This window comes from Hemitrygon akajei, chromosome 10 (assembly GCF_048418815.1).
Source record: "Hemitrygon akajei chromosome 10, sHemAka1.3, whole genome shotgun sequence".
In the NCBI taxonomy this organism is placed as follows: Eukaryota; Metazoa; Chordata; class Chondrichthyes; order Myliobatiformes; family Dasyatidae; genus Hemitrygon; species Hemitrygon akajei.
In genome coordinates this window covers 137,041,073-137,055,166 of record NC_133133.1, presented here as the reverse complement: position 1 = coordinate 137,055,166, position 14,094 = coordinate 137,041,073, and the positions used below count along the sequence as shown (strand labels likewise).

General features: G+C 38.4%; 1 protein-coding gene across 18 annotated transcripts in view; it reads right to left on the bottom strand.

The window, feature by feature from the left end:
- The window catches only part of LOC140734712 (ataxin-7-like protein 1), a 260,198-nt gene that overhangs the window by 102,824 nt on the left and 143,280 nt on the right, over positions 1-14,094 (bottom strand). For 11 of the 18 annotated variants that reach the window (XM_073059059.1, XM_073059061.1, XM_073059062.1 and 8 more), the window contains one exon: positions 10,429-10,470. The exons of the other annotated variants lie outside the window; for them this stretch is intronic. In XM_073059059.1, the coding sequence (XP_072915160.1) occupies positions 10,429-10,470 (42 nt within the window). The remainder of the gene's footprint in view (positions 1-10,428; positions 10,471-14,094) is intronic. 18 annotated transcript variants of the gene reach the window in all.

The window sequence follows — 14,094 nt, the reverse complement described above, 5'->3', positions numbered from 1 at the left end:
GTCTGAAATGTGTTGGGAACTTCTGAGATGATGAAAGTTGTGATGTGAATCCAAATCTTTCTGAAATTCTCACGTTGAATTCAAAACCTGTTTGAAATACTGATTTCTGCCTTAGTGCTTACAGGGAACATTGTATACGTGCCTTTCCAGTTTGTTTCTCTCCCCTATTCAGAAAGCACGTGCTTCTGCCGCTTGCACTACCCCAAGAGACATCCTGTAGCCTAGGCCCTGTTAATGTTCCAGGAATGGGTTTTTCATTCTTACTCTTAGAAACAAAGAGTAAAATCAAACATAAATTTTAACAAACAGCTAGAAATAGCCTGAAGAGTAAATTTTGAACAGCAATGGTTTCCTAGACATCAACTGGGTAAAATTCAAGTGTTTGCTTATTGCGTAAAGCTAACATTATTGTGCAACTGTTTTGAACAATTAAACAGACTGCAAAGCACGGTGCTAGTAAAATGCCTTTTGAATACATGTCTAAAAACTGGAGAGTGCAAGAAGGTGTGCAGCTTTTACTTTTCTGTAGTATTTCCTACAACTATCTGATGCTCCATGTTAGAAGCATTGAAGTGTCAATCCTCCAAATAATAATTTCAAATGTTATCATCCAAAATGATCCCAGCCCTTGGCACTTCCTCCCTAATGATTTTAGAATCCTTTTCCACAATTGGTACACCTGGGAGGCACTTTTTAATTAAGCCAAATGCCTCTGTACAACACCTATCTGTCAACCCATTATCAATTTTCCAATGCTTGTAGGAGTAAACGCCATTTAAATGTTCCTGCCCATTCCACAATATCATCATCAAAACTTTTACTACCACCAACATCCTTCCCTTTGTGAATACCCCAAGGCTCCTCCTCTAATGCTTCCACAACCAAAGTTCAATGCTTTTCCCCCAATGGTCCTTCCAACTATTCCTAATCTTGAACCCTTCCTCTAACTTTTTCCCAGCACACCTTAAACTTCCTCTAATTGTTTTTAAACTTCCTTCAGCTATTTCCAATAACCCTAAAATGGTCTGTTTTTGTTCTCTTACATCATCCAAAAAATTCACGTATTTTTCTCACATCGTACAAAGGCCAATCCAAAGCTGATGACGACGACACTTAGTTATAAAGTACGACAATGAATTTTTGAATGTTAAACACATCAAGGAATATGGAAACACTTTCCCTTCAACATGAATCCTACCCTTATAAAACAATTTCTTGGCTCATGTAAATGTGAATAATGTCACTAAAAATTTATGCTCTCTCCCCCATTAGTGTCCATTCATTTTCTCCTGCTATTGTACATAATCTCAGTTCCTTTTCCTTCTTCTGCTATGCAGTCACACTTATGGAATTTTCTCTCCAAACTTCTGCTTCTGCACCTTCCACCCAACTCTAACAATATTCCTTAAAGTACATCCATTCTTTGGCTTCAATTTAACTTGAAAATGATTATGTTCCTGTGAAGTGCATCAAAACATTTTAGCACATTCAGTGCTTTGTAATTTATAGCTGTTTTAAATATGTGATTTTCAGAACCCAAGTATCACTAGCAAGGCCAGCATCACTGCCCATCCCTAATTATTCTTGAGAAGGTCGTTTTCTAAGCTACTGCAGTATTTCTGGTGAAGGTATTCCCACTATGCTGTTGTGGAGGAGGTATCTAGATTTGGACCAAGTGACAATGAAGGTAAGGCAATCTGCTTCCAAGGCGTGTGACTTGGAAGGGTACCAGTGGGTGGGGATGTAGAAATGCACCTGCTGCACTTATCTTTCTTGCTGGTGAAAGTCACTGGTTGGCAGATGCTGTCAAGAGTAGCTCAAGGCCTGTAGTTGCAGAACATTTTGTAGATGGCACATAATGAAAATGGTGGAAGGAATGAACATTTAGATTGATAGATGGGATGCCAATCACACAAGCCACTTTTTTTTTGCTGTTAAAGAATCAGTGATGGAATTTCCTCATCCACCCATTAAAAGTTCTTGAGACTGTCATTTAAATAGAAAATATTTCAGAATTAAGATACCATAAAATGCAAATTTAAATACACATACCTCAGTTAAAATGCTTTAGCAGGTCTACATAACACTGCTTACAGCCAATGCTGTTCTGTACAAAAGAAACACTATACCATGCAACTGAAAACCTATTATTCCACAGCTATGGTGAAGCTTATGTTTAGGCTGAGCTGTCATTTGAATACAACAATGCCTGGCTGCTGTTACAGGACCACCATGCGATAATTATAATTGCTGCTGAGAGTTGATTCCAGATATCATTGTGCTTAAAAACATAAACCACCAGTTAAGCAAGCTTCCAGAATAACAGTGGCTCCTGCTTGCATTTTTGACATTTTGACTTCTGGTAGATGAGAAGTGCTCATGGCATCAATAGAAATATAGTTGATGTTTGGTGAATGAAATGCGCAAGAGAAAATACAGCGGAGTCTAGTTAATTAGGCCTTCAATTAACTGGGGCAGCCACTTATTTGGAACAACTTTTAAAGAGCAAAAACTAATCAAGAAAATAGCCAGGATTCCCTTTGTTTATTTGGGACACTATGCCACTTAATTGGGACAGGAAACTGTTGCCGAACACTTTCTAAATACTGTCAACACACAGAGAAAATGTTAGAGGAACTCAGCAGGCCAGGGTACATCTATGGAAAAGAGTACAGTCAACGTTTCAGGCCAAGACCCTTCAGCATAGATATTGCCTGGCCTGCTGAGTTCCTCCAGCATTTTCTGTGTGTTGCTTGTATTTCCAGCATCTGCAGATTTTCTCTGTTTATGATCTAAATACTGTCAGTTGCATGCATGGCCATTAGACACTACACCGTGCTTTGAGCAAACGGCTTTTAAATAGCATCAGTTGCATACGTTTGTGAAGAAAAACTGAAAGCTGGTGAGAAATAAGCAAAAAGATAATTCAGAAATGCTTTGCTCACTGCAGTTTCAAGCTATCAGTATTGACAATTTCACTACTTCAACAAATTAGGCACCTCTGGACGAATTTGAAGGTATTGACAATCTTCTTGAATGTTACAATGAAAACAAAGATTTGTAGGACGCAATCGTCGAAAGCACTGTATGAAGACAGTCCATTATCTGCACTAGGTGTCTGCACTGATTTTGTTCATTTGCAGTCCAATCAAAAGAATACCAGCATATACTCGATGAATTCCTCCATCGATAACAATTAAGAACTAATGTTTCATAGTACTGTTGTAGTATTGGTAGTGTTCTAATTGTTCTGTATTTCTTTGAAATACATAATCTGTTACTCAACTAAAGGGTAATTTGACTTTTTTTTATATCTTTTTAACTATTTTCATGAAACTTTGGCTAATAGGGGCAGCTGTTTAATTGGGTCAAAATGTACTGGTCCCAATGTGTCCCAATTAACCAGAACCCATTGTCCTTCAGTGGAAAAAGTGATCACAATCACATTTGACTTAGACTGGAAATGAAAAGTATTAGTAACGTTCGAAGGTGACAATACTCCACTTGAAGTGGGTTGATTTCAGTCAATTGACCAGAGATTTGACATACAGTCCCTTGTAAAAGTATTCATCCAGGAATTTTGAACAATTTGGGACTGAGAATTTTTATTTGTGAATCACATGTTCCTTTTTTCCCCACAGAAGAGCCCAAAAAACAGGGAACATTGTAAAGCATGAAAAACAAAGAATTCAAAAACTCAAATGTAAGCACTTCAAAAGTGTTCATCCCCCTTTGTTCCGTGCTAAGTTGAACCAACTCTCCCAGTTATTGCAGCCAGTAGTCTTTTTGGATTAATCTCTATTAGCTTTGCACAACATGTTGGAACAAGATTGGCCCATTCCTCCTCGCAAAATTGCTCAAGCCATGTCAGGTTAGTTGAGGAGAGACGGTAGACATCAATCTTTACATCTTGCCAGATATGTTCTATTAGGCTAAGGTCAGGACTCTGACTGAGCCACTCAGGAACATCAATTTTCTTCATTTGAAACCACTCTATGGTTGCTCTGACAGTGTGCATTGGGTCGTTGTCCTGCTGAAAGACGAACTTCCTCCCCAGTCTAAGCTTTCTGGCAGAGGATAGCAGGTTTTAATTCAGGATCTCTGTGTTTAGCAGCATTCATCATACCATCAATCCTGACCAGATTGCCAGTTGCTGCTGCCGAAAAGCATCCTTGTAGCATGATACTTCAACATACTTTACAGTAGGGATGATGTTACCTGGCTAATGCGCAGTATTAGATTTATGCCAAATGTACTTAATGGTGAGGCCAGAAAGTTCCAATTTAGTCTCATCTGATCACAAGACCTTCTTCCACATCTTTATTGTATCTTCTAAATGACGCTTTGCAAAGTCTTGATGGGCAAGGACATGCTCTGTTTTTTACCCAGGGCTTCTTCCTTGCCACTCTTCCATAAATACCCTTTCTGTGCAAGGCCTTATAGAGCCCTGAACTTCTGCAGATCAGGGTGACTGTTGGTATCACAGTGGCCTCTCTTACAACTGGCATTCTTCTCCAGTGACTAAGTTTAGAGGGGCAGCCTACCCTAGATATTGTGGCTATTGTTTCATATCATTTCCACTTTTTCACAATGGTCTGCACTGAGCTCAGAGGTACGTTCAATGCCTTTGAGATAGTCGTGTATCCTTCCAGATTTGTGCTTCTCTCTCATCATTTTCATGATGAAAACATGAGAACGTCTGCGGATGTTGAAAATCCAAAGCAACAAACACAAAATGCTGGAGGAACTCAGCAGGTCAGGCAGCATCCATGGAAATGAATAAAAAGGCGATGATTTGAGCCAAGACTCTTCTTCAGTTCTGGGTTGTCTTGAATGCTCTCGTCTTCATTTTGGTTTGGTTTGTTGAAAATCTACCCTACTGTTGGACATTTCGGAGAAAGAGGGTAATTTATTCTTCTGAATTCAATGAAAGCAGGTGATCCTCCAATTTTCAACATCAACAAATTGCACCTGAAGAAAGTTAGTGTAGTAATTACAAAGGGGAAGAATACTTTTTCAGCCTCACAACTTTGGTTTTTAATTTTTACTGAATTGTTGACAGATTTTGGAATTTTTCTTTGGATTTGACATGATGCATACTGTTTTGTCCTTTAGGTCAAAAAATCCTATTTCAATATATTTCAAATTTAGAAAACAAGAAAGTAAAATGTGAACAACACACACAAAATGCTGGTGGAACACAGCAGGCCAGGCAGCATCGATAAAGAGAAGCACTGTCGACGTTTTGGGCCAAGACCCTTCATCAGGAAAATGTGAAAACAGTTGTGGGGCTGAATATTTTTTCGAGGCACTATAAGTAGAGTGAAAACAAAAATTGGCAGGTTAACTGCTAAATGAGCAAAGATAATTTGGAAGCAGACTGGCACATTACAATGTAGGTTTCCCCTACATTGTAGCCAAAGCTAGTGTTGCTTAAATAACTAAAGATTAAAATGAAATAGAAAAAGACAATATGTAAAAAATGTCAGGTGGCAGAACTCAGAAATTACAGAACAACAATTGTATTGAAAACATGCTCAAACATCTGGAATGAAAGCTGAACCTACAATTTAATGCAAAGGCAAGAATACTACTGCTGAACCAGAAAGTGCATTCTTAGAGGTTTCCCAAAGCCTCCCCACTAATAGAGGAAATGTAACAATTTAAACATTCTCAAGATGAAAATATTCAATGTAAAATACTACTACTTCTGAAATATCAAACTGTTCAAGTACATGCTTAATTTACCAGTAAATGGCTCAAAAGGAGCAGAAGTAACACCATTTTAAACAACACATTTTAAAATGGTATGCAATAAATACTGTATGGCTCAATGAAACTAAGACATACAGTACTATGGCACAATATACACTGAGGAGGACACTTGTTTGTCTGTCTTCCCTGTGTACATTTTTGATCTTCCACACACAACACTGCTGATAATCTCTGGTGCCTTCAAGCATCCCCACTGCATTGTCCATTTTTAAATTCTGCAGAATAGGGAGGGGACCATATATCTGAACAAACATAGCTCAGACTTTTATTGTTTTTGAATTATGTATGTTAAATTTGAAATGTAGGAATAATAATGATAAGGAGATGTGCAGTAGATACAAAACTTAGTTGTATGTTGGCAGTTAAGAAGAAACATTTGGATTACAGAAGAATTTGGTCAGCTGTGTAAGAAAATGGACATCGGTATTTAATCCAGAGAAGTGTGAAATAATGTATGTGAGGAGGCACATCATTATGAAATATAAAGTAGTAAGATATTGAGTGATGTAGAGGAACAAATGTACATTCTTAAATCCTTACAGATAACAAGGTAGGCCAATAAAGTGATTAAATAGGCATAAGAATTGTTTCCTTTATGGGCAAGGCGGCTTGGTTAGAACTGTATACAACTCTAGTTAGGCACAGCTTGAATAATGCATGGCAACTGTTCTCATCCTGTGTTATAGGATAGGCTGTGGCAGGTGCAAAGAAAATTTATAATGTTGCAAGTAGGACTGGAGAAATATATTCTCCTTTGGAACTGATGACGTTGACAAGATTAATTGAGCTGAAAAATTTATGAAGTGCTTAAACGGAGCAAGGAGGAGGAATCCACTTTGCTAAGCAGAGAGGATGAAAACCAGCAGGAATAGATTGAAAGTAATTGATTTACAGAAGATGAAAAGCTTATTCACTGATCATTCACTTGGAAGAGCCATAGTGTATATGGCTATAGGCCAAATACCAATGGATAAATTAGCTCTTTTACATTGTTTACAAACAAAATGGACAACTGGCCTCCTTACATGGTGTAAATTTTTTATGACTGCACGATGAACCATGAGCATGAATGATGCATGCACTATGAATCGGTGGACTGAATACACAATTCTGTACTTGTGACTAAGTAACTATTCAATGAAATAGCTGCAAAGTCCAGCATCTTGTAGTGAAATACTGGTAGCATTGCACAGGAATACTGACATTTAGTTTTGGCCTTCACAAAAGTTTGCAACTCTGGATAAATACAAAAGATCTAAATTGTGAGGATTTCCTGATTGCCCCATGGTGTTAGACTCTTCATGGTTCACAGTGATGGTGCAGAAATGCCAGCTGTTTCCCCAGCACTTGTGCTTCACATCAGCCTGTTGAACCTATGTCAGTTTAGACAAGGCACAGGAACAGAGAACTCATTCAAATGAATTGAGAGGACTAGCAATGACAAAGAAGGAATACAGGTTTCCAATTGAATTGTATTAGTTTAATACTTTCTAGAGCTCAAACTATTTTAACATTCTTCAACATTTTAAGAAATTTTAATAGTATTTAGACACTTTTCCTTAAGCATTTTTGTAAGCCAGAGATATTCATAAATGCTTTTGCTCTTTGAAAGCTGGCACCTCCTGGGTTTATGTAAAACTAACTATGATTATGCATAGTCCCCAAATATGCAAATCTGCATATTTTACACCAAATATGTGAGTCTGCTTCCTGAGAGACAACTGTGTGCTATAGTGGGTGCTGTGGAAGGAAAACTAATCAAGTCATTGTATCTGAATGCAGAAGAAGAGATTCACATTGCACAATAGTACCAGTGGAACTCCAAAGGTGTGATAAACAAATGTATTTATAAATCAAGCAATAAAAGTGACCAAAGGAAATCTTGCTTTAACAGTACTAAAAATCACTAATGCAGTGGGAAATTTCTGGCAGCTGTTGAGATTACAATATTACTAGCATAAAGATGATAGCACTATAATCAGAATATCATTAAAATGCTGTGACTATTTATGAAGCAACCAAGGATACGTCCATGCATTAGACAGAAAAGCAGCAACAAGCAGCAACCAGGGCAAAATCTCATGCTTCAATTACAACACCGCAAACACACAGGAAGCTGAGCAAACACTTGCACTTTGCTCATTTTGTTAGCACAAATACAAAGACTTTCCTAATGCATTCTTACAGAAATGTATCACTTTATTTTAACTGTAGAAATTAAGACAGACAACTTTAATTCAGGGTAAAAATAAGCAAATCATACTGCATACTTTTAGGATCTGCACTTAATAGAGACTGATCTGAATGGCAGATTTCACAAAGCATTTATCTACTACTGTTTGCTCTCGATCTACTCCACTTTCTTTTAAGTTGAGGAATCATAAGAAAATAATTTTAATTGCTAATAAAGAGAACATTTCTTTTGAACATTAAGCAAAGGATTCAGTTTTTCATCAAAGAAATACATTATGCACCGCGAGCCAAAAATAAGAATGCTTTCCTCATATATGCTAATTTGCCCACGCTCAATACTGAGACCTGTACCAAAGTTCAGTTGGATTGGAAATAAAGACAGAGTTATAATGTTAGGCTGTCAGGCCAAGAACTAAGTGATCATGAAGAAAACCAGAATGAGAAATAAAAACAGCTGACAAAAATCATCTGATCATAGCTTCTCAATTACTCAGTCCCAACTACCACAAAGCACATTCATGTTGTATAATGCAGCTGATCACAAAGCACTGGCAAATAGAACTCTGCAAAGCTGTTTGTTGACACCTACTCAATTGGTGAAACATGTAAATTTATTAACCATCATAAATAGCTAAAAAGAGAAACATTTTCAAACTAAAATAGATACTTGAATAATCTACACAACCGTAAAGTGGGGAGCTTGGCGATACAAGTAGGCTGTGACATTTTAAAAATTACATTTTAAAATTAGAACCAGTATAAGATTTAGTTCTTATAAAGAGCGGCTGTGATAGATTTTAGGATGGTGATAGATGTTAAAGAAGAACGATTTTAAAATTGTTTCTAATACAGAGCTGGCTATTTATCTCTGTCGGTATAAGTAGATACAGAAAGGTGTGAAGCTCAGGTAAAAGCTGCGATACTACTGAGATTATGATGCTCGCACACTGTTAAACAGAATTTAATATTTCCAGAAGAACAAAGATTTGAATCAGTTTTGCTGTTTCAGGGAACTCCATTCCTTGGTGCAGAGATTTTCTATAATTATCATTTGGCACAACTACAGTCACAAAATACAGTGATACATTTATATCCTGTGGAAAAGTTCTTCAAATTTTTATTTTTGGATCAATGGCACAAATTAAGCACTTGAGCCTGAAAGGCGTTAGAATCAGATGGAACTTGTACTTCCGCAGCCTAGCAGCAGCACAGTGATCCCTTTTTAAGAAATCGGATCACCAGGGGACTCTGAAGCATTCACAAGTCAATGCATTTAGCAACACAAGCCAAACATTAGCAGGTTCAATCCCAATCAATGAGGGATGTGCTAACTTCACCAATGGCACCAGTTGAATGCTACAAGAATGTCAGCACTCTATCATCCAAGTCAGACATTAAAAAGGGGAGCCAGCAGGCCTTTCAAATGGCTGCAGATGATCCCGTGCACTATTTTACCATGATCAGAACCTTCTCTCCTTAGGGTAGTGGCCAACATTTTATGCCTCAACTCATATTTAAAACAATTTATTTGATGTTGGTGGGACAATGATGTAAATGATATTGTTAACCTTCATAGCTCACTATACTTTAAATATAAAATACGTTAGGGCAAATTTAAGTTGTAAAAACATCATAGGCAAGCATCCCCTATTTTTTAAACAGTCTATATTAGCATCTTTTGTGTTAGAGAATAAGTCAGAAATTTTTGTTCTCGACTTATAATCAGTGTTCTTACTGTGGATGTTAGATAAGAACCAAAGACCGGCCCTTTACGCCACCTAAAATGAAATAATCTGCTAGCTAGGCTCCAGCAAGAAAAGAAACGATGGATGCATTGCAGCCATTGAGAAAGCAGCCCAGCATGACACGACCTTCAGGAAAAGTGGGGATGAAAATGGAAATGTTTGGGTGGGGGTTGGGTAAAAGGAGGTGGAGAAGGGGTACAAGAAGAAATCTGACTGCATTATAAGAGCAAGTTCAACATTAAGAAAAACACAATGATACAGAACCAAAAGGAGTTGTTTGTCTCAATGTGCTTGCACTACTTCTTGCAAAAAGCATTGGTGTTTCTTGGTAAAGTACCCAAGCCATGTATTCTGAGGGAAAAAATAAAACTACATATCAAAAAGGAGGAGCTTAGCAAGAGCAAGGAACAGTCAGGAATAAAATGGCACAGTTCATTCGCCCACTACAAGTGCGTCCCATCAATTAAAAGTGTATAGTTAATAATTAACAGACCAGTGGTGGATTAGTATGTACATGTCCCCAATCCATACACTAGCAAGCATGTGCAACTAGCCTCCCGCAACTAGGTAGCCAGGAATTAGGTGAATTCCCCAGAGGGAGGGAGTAAGAGAAACTGAAAGTTACTGAATGAGTCAGCCCAAGGCTGCTCTCACACACCACTCAGTAACTGGTTCAAGAGCAGCAGTGGCCAAGGCCTGGGAGCACTTCACCTACCTTGCCCTTTTGGCCGGGGAATGGTGTGTGGCATGGGGAGACCTAAAAAGAGGGGGAGAAGAAAAAAAATTCATTAAAAATGTGAGGGTGAGAAAAAACAAAGGTTTAAACACACTTTTTTGACCCACGCATTTAGGCCAAAAAAGCAACAAAAATAAATCAAAGAATGACTTGCTAGTTTACTGCAGTTTTATTATAGAGTAAAAAATAAGCTTCATAAAACAAATGAATTCCATTTACAGATGGCATACACTATTTCTGACATGACATAACAAAATCCTTGTCTTGTTGCAGAGCGAGATTTTCAATCATTACTGATTCGACGTGGGAGAAGCATTGTATTAGTAGGAAAGAGCAATAAAAAAAAATAAACCAACAATTGTAACAATTTAACAAAAGAAGCAGACCAGAAAGCTGACACATCAATGGTACTATCTGGATTTGAGCAGGACTTAGAAACTTAATTAACTTACAAGATTTATATAGAAAATATAAAAAATGACTATATTGGTAAACCTAGGCTTCTAATCATCTGCACACAAAAATGTCCTTGGGATGGGCAACGAGTTAGTGCACCGTCCACTTGTGTGAGGTGGCCACATTAAAACGACCTAGTGCCTTTCTCATGCTATCACAAAGTATGTTATAATCAAACTGTAACTGAGAAGCTGTGGTCACTGTGGTAATGAGGATGACTCAGGATTCAAACTGTATACAGTGAGTCTTCTCAACCCAAACAGTGATGAGATAACGACTAGATCATCTGGTCTAAGTGACAGTTGAGAGATAAATATAATGTTCAACACTGCTCAATTCCATGCACTTCTTCACATTATGCTGCAGGATTTTTCACATTCTTTCAAGAGGGCAGACAACTCCTTGGTTTAGCACTTCATCTGAAAGTGCAGCACTTCCTTCGCTATAGCACTGGAGCACTCAAGACGGGTTGTGATGCACCAAACCTAAGAACTGGTTTGCATGACAATTGCTGCTTTACAATGTGTAATCAATGTCAAGTGGTGCAAACTGAACCACCTGTAGCTCAACATCAGTAAGACAAAGGAGACGCTGATGGATTTCAGGAAGATTAAGCCTGCACTGCTCCCTGTTAATACTGATGGTGAGGACTTGGATGTGGTGAGGTCCTGGGGATGCACCTGGATGACAGACTTGAGTGAAGTACCAACACAGAAGCTGTGTACAAGAAGGGCCAGAGTTGCCTCTACTTCCTCAGTCTGAGGAGAATGAGGTCCTTTGGAGTATACAGGCCTCTCCTTTGCATGCCTGTTGCTGCCAGTACAATCTTCTATCCAGTGGTGTGCTGGGACAATGGCATCAAAACGGGTGATGCCAACAGGCTCATTAAACTGATTAGAAAGGCTGTTTCTGTAATAGGAGTCAAAGTGGGCACACTAGAGGCTGTGGTAGAACAAAGGATCCTCTGAAAAATATGGGCAATACTGGACATTTCTCACCCTCTGCATGCCACCTTGACTGAAGCGAAGAGCACTTTTAGCAATAGACTAAGACAACTGCGCTGCTCCAAAGAGCGTATATGAGATCATTCGTACCCTCAGCTGTTAGGCTCTATAATGAGAGAGCCTACAGCCAGGGAAGTGATGACCCCCTTCTGTTAGACTGTTTGAGGAAACATATTTTATCCTTTCTTACTTCTCTTCCACTATTTGTATATCTGTGCATTTGTAATGCTACAATGACACTATAATTTCCTTTGGGATCAAAAAGTATCTATCATCATCAACAAAGTGAAATGAAGACTCACATTAACAAGTTGCATTTCACCACTGCAGAACACCCTTAATTTCATAACCAACCAAGTATTTTTGCAGTGCAGCAAGAGGTTCTGCTTACACAGGCAATTTTAAGTATGAGAAAGGATCAGAGTTTGTATTTCTACATAGTGTTAAAAGGAATCGATATCCTATTCGTCATCACACAACTTTTTACAGTGTTCTTGGGGGTGACGGTGAGCCAGGTGCTGGTCCTCAGGGGTTGAAGTAGACTTGCAATGAAACAGATGCCAGGCCCTCAGTACCAGGAATCAGGGTGTCGGCAATCTAAGCATTACCTCATTGGACCAGCGGGCAGGACTGTGGGTTAGAAAATCAATGGCTGTGACTCACAAACACGCACTGCACTGTCCTAGTTCAAGACTACCTTGCAAAAAGTACCCAATGTCATAGCATTTCAAAATGCACAATTTTTAAACGCGGTATGCTTTTTAATACACAGTTTTAAAAGTTAGGATATTCTGTTGAGATATAGGAAATACAGTAAATCTCCCACCAACATTAACAAATTAGGAACTCTATTTTTATATTTAGATGCAAGATAAATGCTGACCAGGGTAACTATGGTGCCCTGTATTAGTTCAGGTTTAAACACGTTAGTAGTTTACAGGGTGCAAAGAGCCTCTCTGTACGATGCCCACAATCGGTGCAGCTCTCCCTCTGCACAACCAAAGCAAGAAAAGATTAACAGCATAACAACTTGATGAGATAATGACTTGCACTGTCACAACGAGGAATAAGTGGCTTGCTGTTGAGGTAGAGACAAAACCCATTAAAGCCCAATGATGAATGCACTGAACACAAGCACAGATGCATTTTAAATATGTTGAATCAGTGATGATGCAGCAAACTGAAACAACAATATCCACCATCTCAACTCATGTCCTTAGACTGCCAATTTCAGACATAGCATTTGCAGTATGGTGTTAAGTGGCTGGTGGATGTGTAAGTCACATATCTGGAATATTTAAATTGAGTTACTTTAAGAAATGGAAGAATTTCTAAACATAGCAGTGATTTTTCAAAGGAGCAAACTGACATAGTGACATGACTACTGGCCACAGTCACATGTAGAGTTCTGCTCTGTGGAAAGATTGCTTCATTCAAGCATCAACTTTCCAGTTGAGAATGTCAGTGTCAAACATCCATGACACCACACTTTTTGATCTGCTTATAATTGGCTTCATCTGGTGGGTAACAAGATTGGGGGAAAGTGTTTGAATATTCAAATACCAGTGTAATGTATTAATTTGCTCAAAGTTTTAAGATTTCCCTACTTAAGAATGGCTACTTGTAGAAAATAATAAAATTGACAGAACTTGCCAGATGAGTATGAAAGAGCTGCAATAGATCAACAGAACTTACTCTATATCACATGTCAGCTCAGCCCAGAGATCTCAACCAGGGGAAAATGACAATATCTGGAGAATAAATCAGCTCCGAATTAAACACAGTCTCAATCATCCTTTATTGTTTCTGGATTAAAACCCAGTAAGCCTCATTTATTCTTGTCATGAAAGCACTATCTACACAAATTCTGCAGGTTCAATAAGGCTTCCATCATGTCCCAGGGCAATTAGAGATAGGTCAGTCTCGATTACATACCCATTACTAAAAAGTAAAGCAAAATGCAGAAGGCAGGCAGGAAAAAATAAGCAACAAACAACTGCAGACACAATCATTACATCTGTTATCATTTCCCTTTCCACCAGAGTGTGGGTGGGCAGTTGCTGAATTAGGGTAGAGTTGATTGATAGGTGAAAGAGAAAAGGTTACAGAGAAAATAAGTGGGGGAAAAGGGATTGACACAAGGAAATCTGCAGATGCTGGGAATTCAAGTAACACACACAAAATG